Genomic DNA, 26,622 nt, shown 5'->3' on the forward strand with positions numbered 1-26,622 from the left:
GAAAAAGAAGTTTTAATTATGAGCCGCTTAGGCTCACAGAAATAGTATAAAATGAAGTATTTTTGTAAATAATAAAAACACTAATATTTCTCATTTAAAAAAAAATACATTCTAAGTATTGTTAAAAATCATGACCTGGTAAAGGACAATATCTAAAATAAATGTAAAAATAATGTATTCATATTTGCAACTGCTATTTAAAGTGATCAAATAAACCCTAGAATAAATTACATAATTTCTTAAAAATTTTCAACAGGACCATCTCAAAAAATCCCAAATTTAAAAAGGATCAAAGAAATATAAAGTAATACCCGTAATAAGCATACAAATAAAACGATTTTTTTATGATGGGTATTTTGCTATCAGAATTTTCAAGTTACTTGAATTTTGAATTTCAATCTTCAAATGACAAGCGATCATGAAAGAATCCATTCAAATAAGTGTTTTAGTAAAAAAAAATAATTGAACACAAAATAATGCGCTACTTTTAGTAAGACCTTTTGCGTATGTGGCCTTTTCCTACTTTTTGAGCGCCGTTTCTGGCGACATCCTCCATCCACTTTCGATTTATTTTAGGAAATCGGACTGTTTTTTTTTTCTGAGAAGAAAGGTACTGTATTTTTTATTATTTCAAAATACTCACGCATTTTATTAGTGACTAGGATATCCGAGAAGGTTTAATTTAGCTTTTTATCAGTTTAAAATCGGTTGTCGCGAGATGTAACGCGAATTTCGCGATCTGTCAAATATGTTCACATAACCTTTAGGTTTTTCGTTTCATCTCGTAAATAAAACCAATTTAATAATCAAAAGTGGCATCGAATCAATTAGTTTGATTATTTTTGTGTCAATAAAGATCTATTTGTTACAAATCAACACGTATTTCGTTTTGTGGCAGTCATTTTTGTGAGTTATAATATTTTCCGGGAATTGTTTATTTTTGTGGTTACTGGTTCGCAAAGTGACTGATTTTGCGAAAGTGCAATATTTATTTACGTATTTATTGTTAAGTTACTTTGAATATATTGTTTTCAACAATATTTACATTTTTTTCTAAAAATACAAAGGTAGGTAAATCAAAGTTCATTCAAATAATTCGTAATGTCGTAAAACTGGAATATAAAATATTGGTATTTTTCAAGTTCAAAGGTCTGTGATCTTTTCACAGTCAACTTATTTTGGTCGCGATTTATTTCTGCATTCTGTTCCATACTTTAAAATATTTTTAAACGCATTTCTTCTTCTGTTTATCAACCTTAATACTTAAGATAATATTGGATGGATGCACTGTTATCTTGAGTGTAAAACCTATATTGTATTTGTAGATTTATTTGTAATGTTTGGAGGAAAAGTAAGTACCATTGTCTCCTTCGTTGCCTTCCCCACCTAACGACATCTTGGATCTCGCATATTTCCCTTATCCTGCCATTCCTTATTCTGACTCGTAGACTCTTGCCAGATATGCTTCTAAGATTCTTCATTTCTGACACACTAAGCGCATTTTTTGTGCCTACGGTGTCCGCTCTACTTAAATACTATAGAAAAAATCTTTTATATTGAATTTGAACGGAATAACTCATAAATAAGATTATACTAAATAAAATGTAAAATCATCTACCATATTTAATGCCCGGGGTGACAGGGGCAGATGAGTTGTTAACCCTTCTATGGGATCCTAACCCTGAGAAGGAACACCAGGCGAACTCTATCTACACACTGTGTGAACTCATTAACAACCGAGGAATTTACAACTCGGTTTCACTCCAGCTTACTCTTTCTTCCCAGATGTGATGGCATCTTATTAATTTAAATATAAATGTAAAAATCTCTATATGTAAGATAATAAACCTTGAGTGTAAGTCCCTCTCCAAGCACAAGAGCTCAGTCTCTTTTTTGGAGAGGCACAGCGAAACTAAAATTATAAGTTTGCCATGTGTATAAATGTATAGAAATTGTATCATATTGTATTAAAAAATAAACTGTCTTTCTTGAAAAAATAACATCTAGGATTTTTACGGAGTGTGTGGAAGTTTTTGGTGAGAGTATTTTAATGTTTTTAATGTTTTTGAATTCAAATAAACCCTCATGATGACAAGGTTCTTGTCGAAACCGGTATTTTGAATTGTATCATTAAAAAAAGTAGTAAAAACAAAGTTAATTAATTTTATAAAGTTTATAAACTGTATTACTTATATTAAATAAATAAATAAAAAATAAAATACAGTGAAACCTCTATCTATCGTTCCTCGAATAATCGTTTTCCCGGATGTGTCGTTTATTTCTTCTACCCCGAATTCATATCATACAAAAATAGATCGCATCGATCGATCTATCCACCATTTTACCGCATTCATCGTTTGAATTTTCCTACATATATGATATAATTTGTCTGTTTTTTTTTTAAATTTTCTCAATTTTGTTACATTCAACGACAATATTTCAACGTGTGGGATATAGACTATCGAAAGCTTGCGTGATGGATACAGCAGAAGAGGTCTAAAGATCTTTGGGTTCTGTTCAGCTTTGTATTATTTTTTAATAAATACATTAATTAATATCTAAAACTTGTATTCTTGAAATTTCCACCTACTAATGGTTATGCAGATTGGGAGGACGGTATCTTTACTCGATCGTATCTCCTTGTGTATTGACTTCTTTATCCCGCATTCATTGTTTATTTCAATAGGTCCCTTTAAAAACGAAAGATAGAGGTTTCACTGTACTAAATAAAATCTTACTAAATAATACTAAATTAATCTTACATCATATCATAATGCCCAGGGTGATAGTGGCAGAAGAGTTATTAACCCTTTTATGGGATCTTAACCGCTAGAAGGAACACCACGCAAACTATCTACACACTGTGTAAACTCATCACCAACCAAGGGACTCTTTTTCTTCCCAGGTATGATGGCATCCTGAGTGGCCATGTCGGACGGGGACCCGTCGCTGGAGGACAGCAGCCCCCTGGAGGCGGAGGCGCGCGCGTTCCTGCCCGGCGCACCGCTGCTGCCCGCGCCCGCCGCCTCGCACTCGCTCCTCGGCAGCCCGCTGCGCCTGCGCCCCGCGGGCGCCCTCGAGAGCGCGCTGCTCATCAGCGAGTCCCGGGGAACCGTGACCTACAAGGCCATGAAGAGTGACTACACGCAGGTTAGAATTATATTACAGCTCTAGACAAGGTTGCCAGTATTGAAACTCTTCTTCTTCTTCTTTTTATAGATCCTAATAAGGGATCTGTCTGTGCCGCCACTCCTTGCTCTTGGGATGTTGACTGCCAGCTATATCTCCACCTTTTCGAGGGTCTGCCTCCTTCAGGGTTTCTACATCCTTCAGGGTTTCCTTGAAGGGCGATACGTGGAAGTCTGTCTTCTGACGTTCTGTTTGCATGCTTATTCCAGTATCGCCTTTGCTGTCGTCCCCACCTCACAATATCTTCCGTCTTATACATGCTCCTGATATCAGTGTTTCTTATGCTGTCTCGTAATGTGTTTCTGGTTATAGATTGGAGAGTTTTCATCTGAGAGGTTCGAAGTGGAGATTTTGTTCTAGAAGTATCTGCTCTTGCCTCGATTCCATAAGTGGCTATTGGTCGAACACATGTTTTGTAAATCTTTATTTAACTTGCCATTCTCATGTGTTCGTTCCTCCATGCTGAATTTTTGGGGCATCCGGATATAGCTGCAGCCTCGTTGATTGGTTTTAGAGTCTCACCATAGAGATCACCATTGCTGCTAACGTCAACTTCAAGATACTTCAATTCCATCACTTGTTCGATGGTCTTATGTTATGGTTTTCTTCGATGGTAGAAATTTTGATTTGTCAAATAAAATTTCACAAATAAAAATAATTAACTTCTTGTTGTAGGCCTTGTGGCCTTTTTTAAAGAGGGGTTAGCCTCCTGCAATGTTGATTTCCAGCAGTCAATCCATCTCTTTGGCGATCTACCCGGGAGTCGTCTACCTTGGGGTTGATAAAATTAAACTAATCATTTTTTTAAATGTGTTTTTTCTTCACAGACTGAAAATGACACCAAAAGTCGTTCAGCTGACCTGAAGGCCATGTCTGTCCTCAGTATGTACGGGGACACCATCTCTGTGGACATGAATACTGAAAGGTAACAGATTTTAAAAAAATATATAAATAATAAGTTATCTGAATGTCCGAAAGTTTACAGTTTTATTATATTTGTTCGGGAATTGTACAGCTTTACGTTTAAAAAGTATATAATAAAAAATAGTAACATTAACAATAATAAACATAACATTACATTACATCACATTAACAAAAATAGTTACATTAAGAAAAATAAAGCCAATTAAACAATTCCACAGTTATGTTATAATAACTATTAACATTGGTACAACTTAAAATTGGGACATACATCTGTTTGTAGTCATACTTGGTTACAAAGAGCACAACTGGGCGTAATTTTTTATCTCCATATTATATTATTAGTGTTTTAAAGTGGTATTGTACTAAGTGAATGATGAATGATAAGGAGAGTGTTATATTACCATACCACAAAGTTAACAATGCAATTAATATATAAAATATATGAATATTCAATGTAATTTTTCAAACAGTTAGTTATATGAGAGTTTAACTGTATTTTACGTATATGGAGATTTCTAAAGTGATCTTCGTGTGATTCACAAGCATATTAGTTAAAATTGTAAAGTTTTATGTGTGTTTTAGTGACGGAAATACATGGTTGTCATCTATGGTAAATCTATGGTTGAAAATTATAAGTTGAATAACTAGCATTATCAAGTACTTGTGCATGGTCAGGCAGGAGTCGGAATAATCGGCGGGTATGTATGAGGTCCACCTCCGTAGCGCAGTGGTCAGCGCGTTTGGCTACCGTGCTGGAGGTCCCGGGTTCAATTCCCAGGGGGGTGAAAATAAATATGGCCGATTTTCACTCTCATATTTATTTAATATCACCATGGACTGGTACAAGAAGCGCAGGGCTGATCACTTTGCCTTCATGCAATTAACGATCAAGATTACACTGCGTCGCTACGATGCAGTGCCCTATGCACCATTGGGTGCGGATAAGGGTTAGAAGAATGTATGAGGAGATGCGTGAATGTGGAAGAGGCAAAGATTGCAAAGACCGATTGGTGTGGCTTTCTATTCGTAAGGGTATTTCAGTTTTAGTTTTTATTAAATTTAAAACTTCACAATTAATAATTTTCTTCTTCATAATTTCTAAATAAATTTTGTAATTATTTTGATATCAAACTTGAATAAATGTATTGGCGTAAGTTAGTTTTTTTTTTACATTTTTTACTTAAAATCTTGTATTTTATCTGTTTATTTATTTGTAAAGTATTTCATTTAGTATTAGTAATTTTTACAAATAATTACTAGTTAGAAAACATATAAAAAACAGACAGTTTAAATGATAAATAATATAAAAATAAAACAGATAGTTTAAATGTTAAATAATATAAAAATAAAACAGGTAGTTTAAATGATAGTAAAACACGAAAACTAATAAAAACTGAAACTGGTGTTAAAACATGAGTTTATTATTAAACCATTATAAGATTTTTTATTACTATTACTTATAGTGAATCTTGTCACCATTTCTTATAATAACTTTACTTAAACTATCTGCTATTTCTTGAAACTCAAATTCTTGCGAAAATAATAGCCGCTCTTTTATTTATCATCCTATTAATAATGTATCTAGCGAGAATTACTCGACATTTTCATACTTTACGAGGTACACGGCCCAATATTTTGTTGGGGCTGTCAGCGATTATTACATTACCGATGAAGAAAACTTGGCTTAGTTCCAATAGTGTAAACATCTTGCACTGATGCTTTAATAGCCGAGTAAATAACTGTCCGCCACATGCTAATGTGTGGTTCACTATGCGCTCGTAATAAGCAAACAAACATCGAGCTGCTTGAATTTTAAAGTATCTTTTAAAAATTTCGTAAGTTGATTCAAATTATTGTCTATTTTATCGTCAAAACAAATCTAATCAAACAGCTTTTACCATCCAGGCAAACAAAGCCACAAAGAATTTAGCAGAATATCTTTCAAATATTATTATTTTTTTTTACTTAATTTTAATTACGCTTTTGATGGTTTTATTTTTAAATAAAAAAGAAAAATATACATTTTTATAACATTCACAAATATTTAAATTTCATAATTTTTTTCGTAGGCTGGTGAAGAAATAAAACATGCTTTTATTAAAAAAACACCATTTTTTATCGCAATGGCAGTGCCCAAATATTGCCAAATATTGCCCATGGGGGACGTCGCACTGTCACTTAGCATTTTTAATGTTTTTTATTGCATTGTTGTTTCATATATATTTTTTTTTCATTGCTTAGCGAGCATTATGAAATCAATCATTTTAAAAATGTGTGCTTTCTTTACATTAAACCAAACTTAGGCACAGACAAAAAAAAATTACATAGTTGAATTTTCTACTTAAAACACCCTAAAAAGGATGTTTTATGATACAATGTTTTGAGTTTACACCAAGTTTCAACGGTGTTTAGAATACAAAAGTATTGAAAAAGTAGTTTTCCTTAGAAATAAAAATATGGCTATTATTAGGTTGAGAGAAGAAAGAATTATCAAAAAAGAACATCAGGAGACGTCTAGCCCTCAGCGGACGCGTCGGAATTTAAACGCTCTACATCTCGGCCTTATTATTTTCAACTAGGGCACTTCCAGTGTACTTAAATTTGTCAACTCTTATATTCTTCATTCCTTCTTCTGTAATATGGAAATTCCACTGTATAGCTGTATAGCTTCCTGACATAGTAACTCCATTCCGTACACAGTAGGGGAGCGAATGGCTCTGTGAGTGGAGGACAAAGTATGTAATTACCCTCCATTCAGTAGACACATAATACGTCTCCTCTCAGAGCAATGCAATATACCATCCACGCTGGTATCCCAAAAGGATATAAGCGACACTTTCAAATAAAATCTACTATTCCTCCCATGTCTGCCTCCACAGTCTAGCTGTTAGCATATGGGCACGATGGTGGATGACCCAGGTCGATTTCCAGGAGGTCCAAAAAAATTCAAGTAAAAAAAGAATATGGAAACCTGGGAATTTACAGGGCTTACGATCTATCATAGGCTGGATTAAGTGATCACCTTTTTTTGCATAGGGCACTGCATCGTATAGAAGTAGTGTTATCTTGATCGTTAAATACACGAAGGAAAGGTGATCAGCCTTCTGCTTCAGATACCAGTCCAGGGTAATATTGAATAAATATTAGAGTGAAAAAGTCACTTTTATTATATTTATTTGATCCTTTCCTGGGAATCAAACCCAGGACCTCCAGAACGGTAGCTGAGCGTGCATTACACTACGGAGGCGGACAAATCACTTTACACATCGCTCACTCCTTTCAAGAACGTCATAAATCAAAAATCGACAATTTTCAGTTGTGCATGTTTTCAGAATGCCCAGAAAATGTACTATATCCCAGAAAAAGAGGCATATTTTTAACTTAATATTTACCCGCTACAGGGCAGAAAGTGATGTTTTTGCATTTTGAAGAAAAGGTTTTGTTTGATTATTATTTGAAATATACCAAATATTTTTCAAATAGAGAAAAAACCTTCAGGTTTTACCTAAAAAGATATATTGCACAGTAGAAAGTTTAATAAGTGGCTTGATATTTATTTTGAATAAATTGTATTTTATTTTAAAACTTTAAAAACGTTCTCCTGAAAAATCAAGTGTTTTGATTTGTGACGTTCTTGAAAGGAGTGAGCGACATGTGAAATATTCACCATTCTACCCATGATTGACAGCCACACTACTTAAATTTCTTGTACTTGTATATGTATCCTTTAACCTTTTAACCGCGTCAACTTTGTTCCTGAGAGACGCCCGTACGCGGTGGTATTTCGCCGATTTTAAAATGATTATTTTTATCATGTATTTAGTTAAGAAACTATTTATTTTCCTAAACAAAAACGTTCAATGGGATTCATTGTGCTTTTTTGGTACTCTATAATACACTTGTGTCACATAATTCTTGAAATATATCGTATTATAAACAAATAAGATTGTAACATAAATAAATCAAAGCACGCATCGTGTGTCACTCTTACCCACTGGCGATGCGTAGCGTCGAGAGAGAGACAGATATAGGGCGTGATTATGGCGCGGACTAATTACCGACCGCAAGAAAAATCAGGGATCTGTTCTTTTATTTATCCTTGTGATGTTACAAATTATTAGTCAGATATTTCAACAGATGTCATGAGGCCAAGGATTGACGTATTATTTTATCCAAAGTTCCACACCATGAAAAAATCCCTCCAAGTATAACTGAGGTTCGAAACTTGGAGCGAAGTTAAAACACATACGGTTATGTCAGCCGCGTATGGGGCATGTTTTATTAAAACACATACGGTTATGCGAGCCGCGTGGATCCGGTTAATTAACATCTTTCACATGTAAGTTCTCGGCACCATGTGTAGTTGAGTTGAGAAAATAGCTCCTAAGTGGACTAACACAAATTTATGATCAAAGATTTATTATCATATCAACGTGTTGTGTCAATTATCTATTCTACTCCCAAACATAGATTTAAAATGGATGCTGTCTATTAAAAAAAAAAATACTAAATGCCACTTATGCCTTCTTACTTTTACACCGTCCATATTTACATAAGATATATCCAAAGTAGTATTTCTTTCAGTCTGTTCCTTCAGAGATAAGAGAAAGTCTGTGGTATTTTAAAAAAAGTATTTACTTTACTTAAAAGTCATTTATTTATCAAATAAAAAATGATTTAGTGTGACCTGTGATGAGTTTCTAAAAATGTATGTTAATTCTTTAATTAAACTTTGTATTTCATCATATTTTTAACTCTATATAACAGTTATTTTAATGTCTCTCAATAATAATAATAAAGTATGAATATAGACTGAATGCAGTCAAAATGAGTTCTCTCAGAAAAGGTATGAAAGATGTTTGAATGGTGATATAAGGAATGATGCAAGGCTGAGATAAGCATTATCCATCATATTATGAAAGGTAAGTTAAGATAGTTTGGGCATGTGAATCCCAATGATAGTAAAACATATTTTTGAGGAGAATTTGGTTGGTAATAGAAGCAGAAGAAAACCAAAGAAATTTATGAAGTATTTTAAGCCATGATTAAGTATTTTAAAAACTTGAAAGTGGTCAGCCCATGAGTCGGAATCATCGTCAGGAATGTATGAGGAGATGCATGAATTTGGAAGAGCATTTGTATAATAGCATTTTTAGTTTTTATGTTTCTCTGATTTTTTTTAAAGAAAAAACCACAAAATCTATATCGCTCACTCCTTTCAACACCGTCATATATCAAAAATTGACAATTTCCATTTGTGTATGTTTTCGGAATGCCCGGAAAATGTATGAAAGTTATGTTTTACTAAGTAACTAACTAACTAACTAACCATCACGCCGCTTCCCCGCAGGGGTAGGCAGAAAGAATAGAGCGCCACACCACTCTGTCTTTACAAACATTCTTCACCTCTTCCATGTTCATGAATCTCCTCATACATACCCGCCGATTGTTACGACTCCTAACCTGACCACTTTCAAGTATTTGGCATACCTGATCATGCCATGTTTTTCTTGGTCTTCCTCTGCTCTTTTTTCCACTTACATCCGCCACATAAATTTGTTTTACCGTTCTTTCCTCACTCATGAGTTCTACATTTTTAATACATTTTATTATATTTTTAAACTTTAAAAACGATCTCCTGAAAAATCAAGTTTTTTCGATATATGACATTGTTAAAAGGGGTGAGCGATATGTTAGAGACTCCTCAGCAGGTAGGATAGTAAGGATTGGGATGTTATATGTGAAAAATACATCACAAACACCCAGACCAATTGAAAATAAATCTTTCTTGAATTCATTTTGCAATTAATGGGGAATCGAACCCGTGACGCTAATTTCCCAGATGAGTGTATATCCAACTACGCCATGGCGCCTGTCATGTAAATATGTAATGATATAACCATTTTTCATGTTTATCTCGAATGTATGAAAATAGATAGTGTTGTATTTTGAAAGTAAATGTGATACTACAGTCTGGTCTTCTTATTGTGCTATACACTCTGACAGCGTATAGAGAGTACAACACAAGTTCCTTAGATACATTCATTTTAAACTAAATATACCCATTGTTGAGTTAGGTTATAATTGCATAATGAAGCGGCTTAAATTAATAAATCTTAGTGATAGAAGGCTTATTACTGATCTGGTCCTGTTATATAAAATTCTTAACAATTTTTTGGACAGCCCTGATCTTCTAAATCAAATAAAGCTTAGCGTGCGTCCAAGAGGTACTAGGCAAAAATCTGTATTCGCAGTATTTGTACATAATGCAAACTATGCCATGTTCTCTCCCATTCCTCGGCTTCACATGTTAGCCAATGCTTTTGATAGTATAGATTTATTTAATATATTGTTATCCTCCTTGAAATCTGTACTTTCTCAGCATTTCTTCTCCATGTTATAATGGATAAATTTAAACGTTGTGTTTCACTCTCTCTCGCTGCTCGCTGATAGTGTTTGAAGGAGACGTGTATTTACCAGTGCTTACTATTTGTTATTTTTATTATGATTTTATGTTATAAGACTATTTGTTATAAGACTTTTGTTTCTCTATTAGTGTATTCATTAGTGTATTTTTTATTTTTATATTAGATACTGTATATATGTAATATCTTAAAGGCTTCAGTCGTTCAATAAATAAATAAATATTTCATTGAGTAGGTCATTAAAATTCTTATTCCGACATTAGTATGCAATTATTGCATGTGCAGCACAGTGAATGCGGGTATTATCATTCAACAGTGGGGCAAAAATATAGGGTCAATTAACCCCTTCGTACATATTTGAAAAAAAAATATATATATAGAAATCTCTTCTTTGGAATTTATGTGGGTAATAATTAGACACAAAAGCAAAACATTTTTATTTAAGTAATTAAAAAACTAATCATCGTGCTACTTCCCACAGGGCAGGCAGAGAGAATATAACTCCAAATTAATCTGTCTTTTTAAACCATCTTTGCCTCTTCCACATTCATGCACCTCCTCATACATCACATCATCATCAAACCCTTACCGGCATCTCAATGATGCCTATGCACCATTGAGATGCCGGTAAGCCATTTTATATGATGCAGTGCCGGTAAGCCTATGCAGTGCCTATGCAGTGCCGGTAAGCCTATGCAGTGCCGGTAAGCCTATGCCATTTTATATGATGCAGTGCCCTATGGCACTGCATCATATAAACGCAGTGTTATCTTGATCGTTAACCCATAAAGGAAAGGTGATCAGCCCTCCGCTTCAGGTATCAGTCTAGGGTAATATGCAATAAATATTAGAGTGAAAAAATCACTTATGTTTATTTGACCCCCCTGGGAATCGAACCCGGGACCTCTAGAAAGGTAGCCGAGCGTGCTGACCACTACACTACGGAGGTAGACATACATATCCACTGATTATTCCGACTCCTGATTTGATCACGCCCTAGTATTTGAAATACTCGATCTTGTCAAGTTATCCTAGATTTTCCTCTGCTTCTATTACCAGCCACGTTTGCTTCGTAAATTTGTTTAACTGTTCTTTCTTCACTCATTCGATTCACATGCCCAAACAACTGCATTCAGTCTACTTTCATCCTTCTTTTGCCAACTTTATGCTTTACTTCCATATACATTTAAAACTCAATGGTCACACCAGATGTTGTCTTACTATTTACTAATGAACCAAGATACCATAAACCTGTTTTGAATATTGAAAGCATTAACTTTGTGGATCATATTGATATATTATTTTGAGAAATAAAAAGACTTTGTTTTTTGATCCACTCACATTTTTACTAACCGGATCCATGCGGCTCGCATAACAGTATGTGTTTTCACAAAACATGCCCCATACGCGGCTGACATAAGCGTATGTGTTTTTACTTTGCTCCAAGTATCGGACCTCAGTTCAACTTGGAGGGATTTTTTCATGGTGTGGAACTTATAAAATAATACGTCAATCCTTGGCCTTATGACATCTGTCGAAATATCTGACTAATGGAACTTTGGATAAAATAATACGTCAATCCTTGGCCTTATGACATCTGTTAAAATATCTGACTAATAATTTGTAACATCACAAGGATAAATAAAAGAACAGATCCCTGATTTTTCTTGAGGTCGATAATTAGTCCGCGCCATAATCATGCCCTATATCTGTCTCACTCTCGACGCTAAGAGTGACACACGATGCTGCGTGCTTTGATTTATTTATTTTACAATCTTATTTGTTTATATTACGATATATTTCAAGAATAATGTGACACAAGTGTATTATAGAGTACCAAAAAGGCACAATGAATCCCATTGAACATTTTTGTTTAGAAAAATAAATAGTTTCTTAACTGAATACATTATAAAAGTAATCATTTAAAAAACGGCAAAATACCGCCGAGCACGGGCGTCTCTCAGGAACAAAGTTAACGCGGTTAAAAGGTTAACCAACTAGTTTCGGCAACAACCTGTTGCCCTCTTCAGGGTTTAATTTATGATAAACCCTGAAAATGGCAACAGGTTGTTGCAGAAACTAGTTGGTGAATAAAAATGTAAGTGGATCAAAAAAAAAATCTTTTTATTTCTCAAAATATATACCATAAACCTGTTTTATTTTATTCTTAAAATAGTCATCGTACTCCCCTGATATTTACCTGTATCAAAGAATACAAATCATTCAACAATCAAGCCAGACACCCACATAAAGACTAACTAATAAAAATTCTTTAACACACATCTGATAAGCACATATTTAAATAATGCAGGCATCCGTTCATTTGGTTGATATGTCGGGTTGTGAATCACATCCCTGTTATCTGTGGTCCGCCAATGTGTTTCCAAAATCCGTTGCTCCGGTAATAGTGATAATGTACTGTGGCGTAATAGGCCAGTCTATATTGACTGGTGCCAATCAGTCTTGCTAATTGACTGGCGTGTTTGTTTTGTATACATGCCAAGTGATCACGGGCTGTCTGTTAGGTTCACCAACAGCAGAAGGTAGATGATGTTGATTTTTATTTTATGTATTAAATGTCCGCCTCCGGAGTGTAATGGTCAGCACGCTCGGCTACCGTGCTGGAGGTCCCGGGTTCGATTCCTAGGGGGTGTGAAAATAAATATTAGCGTTTTTCACTCTAATATTTGTTCAATATTACCCTAGACTGGTACCTGAAGCGGAGGGCTAATCACCCTTCCTTCAAGAGTCAACGATCAAGATAGATTATATGATGCAGTGCCCTATGCACCATCGGGCGCGGATGAGGGTTTGAAGAAAAAATGTTAAATCAAACACTGATTTTTTGAGTCTACTAAGTTGTATTTTATTGTTTTAAAAAAACCACATAAAAATCAATTTTGTGACAATTGTTTCACCTAGTTAATGCATTTTTAAACTAATGTGAAGATTAAATGGACTGACAGTCGTTATGTACCATTCTAATAATTCTAGGTACAATTCTAGGTACTTAAGTAATAATTTCAACGTGTGCTGATCAAAACTGATTTTTAGAGTAAATAGTATTTTATCATTTAAAAAAACACATAAAAAAAAAATATTAATTTTTTTGCCTTGCTATGGCACTTTCAAACCAATGTTTTAGTTTGAAAATGCCATAACATTAGTTTGAATATGCCATAACAAGGTGAAACAACTGTCCCAAATTTAATTTATAAGTGTTTTTTTAAATAATAAAATACAATTTAGCAAACTCTAAAAATTAGTGTTTCATTGTAACATTTAATATGTAAGTATTCCAATGTAGATTAAAGAAAAAGGCGTTTTTTTTATACATAGAAATAACGTATTCACATTTCAAATCAATAGTGTTGTGGTTTCTAGTTGAATACCACTTTAATTTATCAGAAGGGAAGCAAGATGAAAGCGGATTACTTTTAACACAAATTTATTCAGTTCTATAAAATTACAATCAAGAAAATACTTAAGAATAATCGCGTGATTCTAATATGAGAACAGTTGAAATACGTGTCGATCTGAGGACGGGCGGCGGCGAAGTGTAACGGGCTCGTTTCCGTTCGTTGCGGGCTTCGTGTAGGGTGTTCGTTATTTCACTCGATTTGGGTTGCCATGGTAGAGTGGGTTGCCACAGTGTCAATAACTGGGTGGTGTCAATATCTCTCCTGCTTTTTCAAATTTAAATAACAGAGAAGAAAAATACATTGAGCCGCGCCCTTGGCCCAATTACAGACATTTAATTCACTTCCCCTCAAGTAATAACTTGCTAGACTTTTAATTAATTAACCAACCCTGCTTTCACCACGAAACATCCTAACTGACGCAAACATAATACGCAACTATGTCTCCTAACGGCGCTCATTTAAATGCAATCTTGCGTGGAATTTCTTTGACCCATTTCTCTGTGCATTTATCAGGGTTGGGCTAATTGAATTTTTCTCGTGATGAGGATTTTTTTCAGTTCTAATACTACTCTTATAAGAGGTTGTAGTTTTTGTATGAGAAATTGTGTTCTCCCAAAAAAATTCTCCCAGCTGGGAATTGAATCCAAACCTCATACTCATTGTGGCATAATCTATTTACCACTATTTAAATATATATATATATATATATATATATATATATATATATATATATATATAAAATAAAATCTAAAATCTGGCGGTGTCAAAAGTCTGCGTAATCGGAGGGCATGTATGACTAGATGTATGGATGTGAAGGAGGCTAGGAGTGTATGTCAGGACAGAAGAGTGTGGCGTTCCATCCTCTCTGCCTACCCCTGCGGGGAAACGGCGTGATGGTAGTAGTAGTAGTAGTAGTAGTATATATATATATATATATATATATATATATATATATATATATATATATATATATATATATATATATATATATATAATAATTAACTTATAATTTATTGAAAGTATTACCATTTTTAATTTATTGAATTTTAATATTTTTCTCTTGAATATTTTCCGCAGATACTTTGTGGCACATTTTATAATATCTTTATAAAATTAATTAACTTTGTTTTCACCACTTTTTTATTAATACAATTTAACCTACCTGTTTCGACAATACCTTGTCATCATCAGGGTTTATTTGAAATCAAAAACATTAAAATACTCTCACCAAAAACTTCCACACACTCCATAAAAATCCTTAATGTTATTATTATATATTTTTTTAATAGAATAAAATAGAGAAAATTATACTTGGTAAATGCCACTATGTTTAAAAATGTATTGTAACACATGTTTCGATGCATTCCGCATTATTTTCGAACACCGTATGTGAAGCTAAGTGACTGCCGAATCAATTAATAAAAATTATATATTTTGATAATTTCTGTTTTTTTTTTCTTTTTCCACTTTTGAAGTAATGTTTTTGGTGTCTGAATCCTGTCAGACTTTGAGGTAATTTAATTTATGAAATTTTTAATTTGTTCAAATTGCAAGAATTGTTTTTCGACCTGGCATTTGGCTAGCTTAAGAGATCCCTTTGTACACTTGTATAACGTTCACCACTTTGCCCATTGTTGATATCGCTCACTCCTTTCAAGAACGTCATAAATCAAAAAACTTGATTTTTCAGGAGAAAGTTTAAAAATATAACACAATGTATTAAAAATAAATATCAAGCCACTTAGAACTTTTTACTGTGCAACAGATCTTTTTTATGTAAAACCTGAAGGTTTTTTCTCCATTTGAAAAATATTTAATATATTTAAAAAAATAATTGAACAATACCTTTTCTTCAAAATGCAAAAACAACACTTTCTGCCCTACAGCGGGTAAATATTAAGTTAAAAATATGCCGCTTTTGCTGGGAAATAGTACATTTTCTGGGCATTCCGAAAACATGCACAACTGAAAATTGACGATTTTTGATATATGACGTTGTTCAAAGGAGTGAGCGATGTATTTGGCCGTATGTGGTACGAGGCGTTTGGGCCAAGGGTTGGTTGTGTCCGGTACTGAGTTGGCTCGGTGTGTTGCAGGGACAATGAGAGCGTGGCGTCCACGCGCCTGGCCGACGAGATCCCGTGCTCCGCCATGCTGGCCGAGGCGGAGGGCACCCCGGCCATGCACCGCGCAGAGGTGGCCATCCAGATGGGCCAGCAGAAGTGAGTACCACTTTTCTTTTTAACATTTTCATTTCTTTATTTAAAATTAACAGATTTTTTAAACAAAACACTTGTTTTTATACCACTTGAGTTAATTTATAAATGACAACTAGTTTCGAAAGCTAAGCTTCCATCTTCAGGTGTAAATATAAACATTTAGACCTGAAAATGGAAGCTTAGCTTCCGAAACTAGTTGTCATTCATAAATAAACTCAAGTAGTATAAAAACAAGTGTTTTCCTTAATAATTTCAACATGTCTCACCACAAAGTAAATGCCGAAACAATAAATAAAATATTAACAGATTTATCACAAAAAGAAGAAGTGCCTTGTCACAATATTTTAAAAAGAAATAAAAAATTCCATATGTTCATATCGAAACCGGTAGACATAAATATTTCGGTGAGTGGTTAAATACTAATATTACTAACATTTTTGTAAAACAATTTTTATTTTCATTTTTGTAATGACTAGCCACAAAGTAAATGCTTTAAATATAAATAATATTGAGAATATAATATGCATTGCAGCGCGGTGCCCTTGCGTAACGCCCAGCAGAACCCGTCGCTGTTCTTCCGCGACGGCATTCGCAGTGTGGACTTTGTGCTGGTGTGGGAGTCGGACCCCAAGTCCTGCCAGAGGGCCGACGGCATTCGCAGAGACGTCTTCGAGCGGGGGCTGCGCCAGGAGGGGCTGCACATCGAGAGGGAGCCCCCCCACGGGAACCTCAACTTTGTAAAGGTAGCTACTAAAAGATATCGCTACATTTATGGTGGCGTGTGGCCGAGTTTCTATGATCACGTGTTGTTGATCGTTTTTGTTAATAATCGAATAAAAATAAAATAATGTACTTACAGTTGCTTCCTTTATTGAATTTAATATAAACTACTCAAAAAACTGAAATCGAGTAATGGCAAATAATTTTAAAAAAGAAGTGAAGTTAAAATCTAAATTACGCGTCTGCTCCCGTTGACGGCCCAAACGATTCTCTTCATTTTTCGAGTCCGACTCTTGGACGTTGGATGCCTTCGGCTTTGTTCGGCTCGGCGCGTTCGTAACTTTTCGGATTTCTTCGGTTTTGTATCGGCGCGGGACGCAACGGTGTTGCCGTCCACACCTTTATACCAAAGTGAGTTACTTTGTATGAAACATCAAATCTGTATAAAATAATAAACAGTATAGCATTTTCTTCTTGACCTTTCAGATCCACGCCCCGCACAGCGTACTGAAGCGCTACAGTGAAATTCTGAAACTACGGATGCCTATGAAGGAGGTAAGCAATAAATATACACATATTCTTCTGACCCTTATCCGCACCCAGTGGTGCATAGGGCACTGCATTATAGTGACGCAGTGTTATCTTGATTGTTACTTACGCAAAGACAAGGTGATCCTGCGCTTCAGGGACCAGACCGGGTTATAGATAAATAAATATTCTAGTGTAAAATCACTGATATTTATTTTCATCCCTCTAGAAATTGAAACCGGGACCTCCAGCTCGGTAGCTAAACACGCTAACCATTACACCACGTCGCATCCGACATCATCAGACTGGTGTGAGGCTAGACGAAATTCTATGTTATAGTATACACAACAAGGCTGGAGAAAACCATGATTTTAAATTGCCATTATATGTAGCCAATAGAACCATGCATTTAAAATAGTTTTGTCTCCACTCACTCTCTCACTCTCTCTCGGTTTGCATGCCTCTCATTTTTCTTGTTTGCATACCACTTGAAGTTGTCAACACACCTATTATCGTCTCTTTCTCTCCTGTAGGAACTGTGTAAGATAGAGAAGAACTCTCGGAATAGTGCTCTTCTGAATGCGACACTGTTTCTGTCCCAAAAGGTATTTCGTGAACTCGTAGCACAATTGTGGGTTGGACTCGGTACTAAAAATGCATCCTATTTTATAACTTACAACTAATATGCATGATGTTTAAAAAATTACACTATTAATTGAAATAATCCTGCTTATATTTTTAAAACCATATGTAATAACGCCCTTAACACATTGTTTGCAGGAAAGACTTAAAAGCGTCTTTTACATATTTTTATTTATTTATTTTATATTATTTTTTGACACTCATCAAAGATGAAGAAGTCTGGGCATTTACGGGGCTGTCAACCGTCATAGGCTGCTTTAAGCGATCACTTTACATACGTGTAACATTCACCAATTCTACCCCTTATTGACAACCACATTATGCAAATTCTTGGAAGTTCTATATATATATATATATATATATGTATATATGAACCAATTTAGAAACCTTGTTCTCGAATCACTAGAACTTCACTAGAGACATCTATTGGTGAGATGTAAAGAAGCTTTTTACTAAGCAGAAACTCTTATATTAGTATGTGAGGTCCGAATCCTGGATTATAAACACACACATGAGAAACAATTGTTTATTTTATTTAAACTTCATGTATGGAAAAAAAATAAGTACATTGGCGGGCTTATTGCTAAAAGACAATATTTTCCAACTAAACAAAAACAGACAGTGATATTGGTCAAAATGTTTGATACCTTATATAGCTGTTTGCGATCAGAGGGTAGATAGTACTTGAACGTAACAAAAACATAAATTACAAATTGATGATAATAAGGAAGGCAAAGAAATAAAGGGAGTTTAGGGAAGGAGGCAAAGGGAAAAACTATGGGATGAGGTTTGATGGACAGTTAGGATTCTAATGATAGATAGTAACGTCTCAGACGTTTCTTAAAAGTTGTCATAGAGAGTGCATTTGTTTACGCGGAGAGGTAATTCATTCCATAGTCTGGCCGCTTGGACAGAGAAGGAATCACTGAAGAATGACCTGTTATGGCGAGGAATGGAACATACTGTTGGTAGAGAGCGGGAGACACTTATAAGCATTATATTTGCTTACTTTTGGTAGAGCGCGAGAAACGCCAAAAAATATTGTACAGATGAGAATTGGGTGGTGTGGTTACTTGTGATTAGCATACTGAGGGTCGGGCGGCAGCCTGTCTGAGTGTAATTAGGGTCAGGGTTGAAAAACTGCCCGACAACAATGTGTTAATATAAAATAATTACTAAAAATTTACTACAATTGTCAGTCTATTTTTCGGTATGGGATTATTGTTTGCCTCATTTCAAAGTCAGAAAAGAAGGAATTATTTAATGTTTTTATATGGAGTTTTATTTTTATTTACGACTAGTTTCGAAAACGACAATTGTTTTCATCTTCTGGTACAAATTAAAACTCTGGTTTTTATCTGGTTTTATCTTGTTTTTTATATGGATATTGTGTACCAATATCTTTGTTGAGGTCTTATCTATATAGTGCAAACTACCGTAGAACGGGGCTACTTAAACTTTGATTTGTAACTTGAGCCCAGTACATTTTTTTTATTTAGATCTGTATTTGGTCTACAATAATGAACGTATCGACATAACTCATTGTTTCCCTGCCGGGTGACACTTATTGTCACGATATGTTAATTATTGTTGACCAAATACAGATTTAAATATCTTTTTTGTACTGGGCTCAAGTAACACATCAAAGTTCAAGTAGCCCCGTTCTACGGTATATAGTTTGTACATACGTATACAATGATCAAATCCCGATCCGCAGGCGTAAAAAACACTCGTCCGAAATGTGCTAAGCCAGGATATACGTCTTCTTCCTATGCTGTGTATACCTTTTCTTTTATATATAAAAAAAACTACTAAAAAGCTGTGCATTTTATTATTTTTATTGCTGAATTAAAAACTAATAAACAATACTCACATAACATGCTGCTCTTTGGGAATTCATTTATTTACTTGTAATTTGTTGTTTTCATTGTTATTATTGACTTTTTATTTACTTTGTAATTTGTGTTATTAATATATACGCCTTAGATGTAAGTTTTTTATGCATATGTTAATTATTTAAAACGTTGACAGCCAACTACGAGGTAACTCTAGGATTGCGTTTTTTGCTAGGACGTCAACTAGGAGTTATCTCGTACTGTGTTTACATGCCATATTCCTGCAGCTACCATCTAATTCCTAGTATATCAGTGCTAATATGGATAGCCCCGACTAGGAGTTATCTCCTACTGTGTTTACTTGCCATATTCCTGCAGCTACCATCTAATTCCTAGTACATCAGTGCTAATATGGATAGCCCCGACTAGGAGTTATCTCCTACTGTGTTTACTTGCCATATTCCTGCAGCTACCATCTAATTCCTAGTACATCAGTGCTAATATGGATAGCCCCGACTAGGAGTTATCTCCTACTGTGTTTACTTGCCATATTCCTGCAGCTACCATCTAATTCCTAGTACATCAGTGCTAATATGGATAGCCCCGACTAGGAGTTATCTCCTACTGTGTTTACTTGCCATATTCCTGCAGCTACCATCTAATTCCTAGTACATCAGTGCTAATATGGATAGCCCCGACTAGGAGTTATCTCCTACTGTGTTTACTTGCCATATTCCTGCAGCTACCATCTAATTCCTAGTACATCAGTGCTAATATGGATAGCCCCGACTAGGAGTTATCTCCTACTGTGTTTACTTGCCACATTCCTGCAGCTACCATCTAATTCCTAGTACATCAGTGCTAATATGGATAGCCCCGACTAGGAGTTATCTCCTACTGTGTTTACTTGCCATATTCCTGCAGCTACCATCTAATTCCTAGTACATCAGTGCTAATATGGATAGCCCCGACTAGGAGTTATCTCCTACTGTGTTTACTTGCCATATTCCTGCAGCTACCATCTAATTCCTAGTACATCAGTGCTAATACGGATAGGTGGCGCATGGAAAGAGAACACAACATCAATGCTGGCTTACATGAACAGAAACTTTATTAATAAATGAACAGAAAATATAATATGTACTATAATTAGAGTTTTTATAATTGATTAAATGAAATTTGCTTTTTAAAAATTCTGAAAATTACCGTGGCAGTTAACTTGTTAATAAATTAAATTGAATTGATATTATTTTTTGACATCTCATCAAAGATGAAGAAGAATATGGAAGTCTGGGCAAACCAGCCTATGGCGGTCGTCAGGCCCATAAATGCCCATAAATGACTTCCATATTCTTCTTCATCTTTGATGAGATGTCAAAAAACAATATGAAAGTAACTCCTGTAATTGGAGATAATCCAGATTTTATGAACAAGTATTTGGACACACTCAAAATGTTGTAAATTGAATTGAATCAAAATGTTTTTTTTTTTGTCATTGTAATGTATTTATTGTTGTTACATATTTTGTGACATCTCATTCGATGGTTCCAGCTTCCCGGTTTGCGAAAGGTCCATACCAAGACCAACTCCCTCCTGGACAATGTGACCGGATGTTTTGAGCGTATCGTCAAGGAGATCAAAGTGGACACCAGGGTCTTTCCGGAGAAGAGCCATCGGTTCACAGCCATCTATTCCAGAGACAAGGAATACCTGTAAGTTCTTCCCATTTCATGACTAGATATATCCGATGAATTCATTAAAATGTGACCTACCCGGGTAATTTACAGACCAATTGACCAAGGTAAACTGAGCTATATGACTCGCGTAGGTCTTGAGAGTGAGCTATGATACAGAGGGAGATCACAATAGACCTAATATGGCTCGCAGTGTCATAAGAGATGCAAGATCCCTTGACCTCATAATGAAATAAAAGGTTAACTGGTTAATATCCAAGCCGTTGATCAAGGTGAAGCTTAATTGGTTCATTTCTAATAAAGTTCAAGGTGTGGCTTAATCAGGTTATTTCTAAGCAATTGTTCAGTGTAGCTTAACCGGGTCATTTTAATCAATTGATCAAAGTGCAACGTAACCAAGTCATTATCCAAGCAATTTATCAAGGTGAGGCTTTATCGGTTCATTTCTTAGCCATTGATTAAGGTGTAACTTAACCGGTTAATTTGCAGGCAATTGTTCAAAGTGTTGCTTAACCGGGTCATTTTCATCAATTTATTAAAGTGTAACGTAACTACGTCATAATCCAAGCAATTTGTCAAGGCGAGGCTTAATTGGATCATTTCTAAGCCATTGATCAAGGTGTGGCTTATTCCGGTAATTCCCAAGCAATTGTTCAAAGTGTGGCTTAACCGGGTCATTTCCAATCAATCGATCAAAGTATAACTCAACCGGATCATTATCCAAGAAATTTATCAAGGTGTGGCTTAACCGGGATATTTTATGTATCTTAACTGGGATAATTGCTACCATTTACTATAGTGAACAATAGTGTCCATATAAAAATTTGTACAAATCGCCCTTGTATAAACCACACTTCCAAAAAAAAAACTAAAAATATATTTTTAAACCTTAAAATTAATACATACTCGTAATTTCATAGTGAGGGCGTGTAGAAAAGAATTGTTATATTCCTTTTATTTGCAGGTTTGACCTCCAGTCCCCGCGGTTTTGGTCCGGGGCCATCTGCTCCCGGATAGTCCAGTTTGTGCTGGATCGCCAGAGGTTCTCCGTGGACAGAACGGATGACTTTGCGTTCGGCGTGGAGAGACTCATCGCCGACGGAGTCTACTCAGCCGCGTACCCTCTTCATGATGTAAGCTTGTTTATTACTACATTTGCTCATACAAAATTGTAATTTTAACACATTGTTTGCGAGTAGTTTTGTTCATCAACCCTGACCCTAATTATACTCGGACAGTCTGCCGCTCGACCCTCAGTAACCACAATCACAAGTAACACACATCACACAAGATCACAAGTAACCACAAACCCAACTCCGATCTGTACAATGTTTTTTGACGTCTCTCCCGCTCTACCAAAAGTAAGCAAATAGAACGCTTATAAGCGTCTCCCGATCTCTACCAACAGCATGTATAAGACGCTTTTACGCGTTTCCCGCAAACATCCTTGTTTATACAAATTACAATATCTTTGTTTTCTATACTAATAATATATAAAATAAAAAAATCCCTTACTGCACCCCAATGGTGCATAGGGCACTGCTTAATATAAACGCAGTGTTATCTCGATCGATTACACATGAAGGAAAGGTGATCAGCCCTCCACTTTAGGTACCAGTCCAGTGTAATATTGAATAAATATTAGAGTGATAAAATCACTTATATTTATTAAACCCCCCTGGGAATCGAACCCGGGACCTCCAGAACGGCAGGCGAGCATGCTGACCATTACACTATGGAGGTGGACCTAATAATAGTTTTGGATAATTAATTTTCCTGCTGGGAGGTTGTGTCACTGCGTGCTTGTTTCTAAAGTTCAGATTTATTCACAAATATACAAACTAAAGTAAGTTTTGGTGAAAATAGAAATACATCTTTTTTTGTAAAAACGTATTGTTTTAGCCCATACAATATCTGCTGTATTTGGAATGGACCACTTTTGCAAAAAAGTCTTTAAGTCAAAAAATAGTAGCACTAAAACGGTTAAACAAATTTTACTTAAATTGAACTTAAGTATGTTTTTTTGACATATCGCTCACTCCTTTCAAGAACGTCAAAAATAAAAAATCGTCAATTTTGAGTTGTGCATGTTTTCGGAATGCCAGAAAATGTACTATATCCCAGCAAAAGAGGCATATTTTTAACTTAATATTTACCCGCTACAGGGCAGAAAATGTTGTTTTTGCATTTTGAAGAAAACGTATTGTTTAATTATTTTTTCAAAAATACTAAATATTTTTCAAATGGAGAAAAAACCTTCAGGTTTTACCTAAAAAGATCTGTTGCACAGTAAAAAGTTCAATAAGTGGCTTGATATTTATTTTTAATACATTGTGTTATATTTTTAAACTTTAAAAACGTTCTCCTGAAAAATCAAGTTTTTTGATTTATGACGTTCTTGTAAGGAGTGAGCGATATGTAGTTTTAAAATGCCCCCACAAAGCAAATCTGCTGTCTCAAAAATTAGTTGACTATATTTTGATTTATGGTAAAAATATATTATAGAATATCCCGAAGTAAATGACAATTGAATGAATAATTCATATTGTATTTGTAGGGTGACCTCCGGACTCCTGGCTCCATGAGGTACCTGCTGTACACGGAGTGGGCTTCCGTTTCCAAGTGCTTCCGCTACCAACCGCTTGACTACATCAAGGACTACTTTGGGGTCAAAATCGGTAACATAATTATTCAATATTCCCAATTCTTTCATTGAGAGATTCAACAATGTTGATGTGTGTTAATTGAAGGGCTTCTGTTCTTCTTGGTGTAGGCCTTGTGTCCTGTTTTTGTCGATTTGATGTTGATTCCCAGCTGTCATTGGTGGTCTGCCCGGAAGTTGTCTATCTTGGAATCGGCTGGGAGAGTCTGGATGGTTCATTCTCCTCACATTGTACTATTGTCTTCTTCGTTGCCTTCCCCACCTAACGACATCTTCCATCTCGCATATTTCTCTTATCCTGGTGTTCCTTATTCTATCTTGTAGGCTCTTGCCAGATATGTTATTAGCCTTAGAGTCTTCATTTCAGACAAATATATTAATTTAAAAATTTAACAAGATGTTCAGTATTATTCTGATGTAATAATAGACTCTTGCCAGATATGCTCCTTAGAGTCTTCATTTCTGACACTCTTAGCGCATTTTTGTTACTGCGGTGTCCGCTCTATGTATTCAATCCCATGTCATGATAGTTCGCACACAGATTTTATATATTTTAAAACTTTATCACTGATTTTTTAAATACCTTATCAGAGAGGCACTGGGAGCAGACTACTGTTTGCACAATATTTGTGAATCTGTCTCATGATGAAGCCTTTCAAATTGTCTCTTCAGCCATTTGACTTGACATGTTCTGTTCCAGCCCTGTACTTTGCGTGGTTGGGGTTCTACACGCACATGCTGCTGCCGGCCGCCCTCGTGGGACTGGCGTGCTTCATCTACTCCGTGGCCACCCTGTACGACAACCAGCCCAGGTAAGCCTTACTACGACTGAGCTCTGCTCACTTCCAGACACTCAGTAGCCTTTTGCATGCTTCTTGCCGAGAAGTAGAAGACCTGCAAGAGCTGGTGACAAAGGTGTATAGGTGTGTGCAAGGTGATTTGCTGATGACTGCAGCAAACATCTTTTGGGATAATCATGATACACTATAGTATTAAATGCAGGGATATTTCTTGTGATGATCATAACATGCAGAGACATCTCTTGGGATAATCATGATAAACTAAGATGACATGATGAAAAATCTCTGTGTATGATCATGACATACTAAGTGTGACATGCAGAGCCATCTCTTGGGATAATCATGAAGTATTAAGATATGGCATGCAGAGACATCTCTTGGGTATAATAATTATATGCTAAGATAGGACATGCAGACAGACATCTTTTGGTATAATGGTATGCAGAGACATCTCTTAAGATAATCATGATATACCAAGATATGACACGCAGAGACATCTTTCGGGATAATCATGATACACTAAAATATAGAATGCACGGATATCTCTTGTGATGATCATAACATGCAGAGCCATCTCTTGGGATAATCATGATGTACTAAGGTATGACACGCTGAGACATCTCTCGGGATAATCATGATGCACTATGATACGACACGTGGAGTCGTCTCTCGGGATAATCGCGACACACTGTTCTTTCCCGCAGTGAGGATGTGTGCAACGACAAGTCGGAGCTGATGATGTGCCCGCTGTGCGACTACTGGTGCGACTACTGGCACCTGAAGGAGACGTGCCTGCACTCGCGCGTCACCTACCTCTTCGACAACCCCACCACCGTCTTCTTCGCCATATTCATGAGCTTCTGGGGTGAGTGCATTACTCATTTATTCTTCTTCTTCTTTTTGTAGATCCTAGGGATCTGTTTGTGCCTCCGCATGTCGCTCTTGGGATGTCAACTCCCAGCTGTCTTTCCCTCTTTTCGGAGGTCTGCCTGGGGGTCTGCGTCCTTCAGGGTTGCCTTGGAGGGCGATACGTGGAAGTCTGTCTTCTGACATTCTGTTTATATGTTCCTTCCAGTATCGTCTTCGTTGTCGTCCCCACCTCACGATGTCGGTATTTCTTACTTGGTCTCGCAATGTATTTCCGGTTATGGATCGGAGAGTCTTCATCTCGGAGGTTCGGAGCCGAGATTTTGTTCTGGAAGCATCTGCTCTTGACTCGTTTATTATTCAACTCAAAAACACACACCGGCAGTGAGGTATAAAATCCATAATCCAAAGCATCTTCTTCTCTTCTGTGTGTGTCATGTCAGGTGCTCCTGACGTCGACTATCACTTGAGAGTAATTGTCCTTGTCTCAGGTAACTCTAAACAGCGCCTCGACGGTCCTGATCCGCGTCCAATGTCGTATATTCCGGAGCTAGGAGATCTGTCTTCTGCCCACACCTCATTGACCCTGCATTAGGTGCAGAAGCTCGTGCTTGTCACCTCTCAGCACATGCCCCAGATAGGACACCTTCCGGACCGTGAAATCAGTCAGCAACTGTCTCCCTGCTCTTGCTCTT

The 26,622-nt window shown here is 35.8% G+C and overlaps 1 protein-coding gene across 3 annotated transcripts in view; it reads left to right on the top strand.

The window, feature by feature from the left end:
- Nucleotides 1–549: 549 nt before the first annotated feature.
- The window catches only part of LOC148302564 (anoctamin-5-like), a 43,073-nt gene continuing 17,000 nt past the window's right edge, over nucleotides 550–26,622 (top strand). Inside the window, exons 1-12 of one of the 3 annotated variants that reach the window (XM_088271409.1) lie at nucleotides 550–610; nucleotides 2,906–3,150; nucleotides 4,017–4,114; nucleotides 16,057–16,182; nucleotides 16,712–16,922; nucleotides 17,386–17,454; nucleotides 17,961–18,032; nucleotides 21,456–21,616; nucleotides 22,563–22,731; nucleotides 24,156–24,276; nucleotides 24,961–25,072; nucleotides 25,765–25,925. In XM_088271409.1, the coding sequence (XP_088127535.1) occupies nucleotides 2,929–3,150; nucleotides 4,017–4,114; nucleotides 16,057–16,182; nucleotides 16,712–16,922; nucleotides 17,386–17,454; nucleotides 17,961–18,032; nucleotides 21,456–21,616; nucleotides 22,563–22,731; nucleotides 24,156–24,276; nucleotides 24,961–25,072; nucleotides 25,765–25,925 (1,522 nt within the window). In that variant the 5' untranslated portion in view covers nucleotides 550–610; nucleotides 2,906–2,928. Of the gene's footprint in view, nucleotides 611–773; nucleotides 907–2,905; nucleotides 3,151–4,016; nucleotides 4,115–16,056; nucleotides 16,183–16,711; nucleotides 16,923–17,385; nucleotides 17,455–17,960; nucleotides 18,033–21,455; nucleotides 21,617–22,562; nucleotides 22,732–24,155; nucleotides 24,277–24,960; nucleotides 25,073–25,764; nucleotides 25,926–26,622 lie in introns of those variants that run through there. The other 2 variants (XM_088271408.1, XM_088271410.1) reach the window with 2 other exon arrangements.

The sequence above is a fragment of the Brachycentrus maculatus genome, unplaced genomic scaffold (assembly GCF_059751285.1).
Source record: "Brachycentrus maculatus isolate JH-2025_06_01 unplaced genomic scaffold, ASM5975128v1 h1tg000440l, whole genome shotgun sequence".
Lineage (NCBI taxonomy): Eukaryota > Metazoa > Arthropoda > Insecta > Trichoptera > Brachycentridae > Brachycentrus > Brachycentrus maculatus.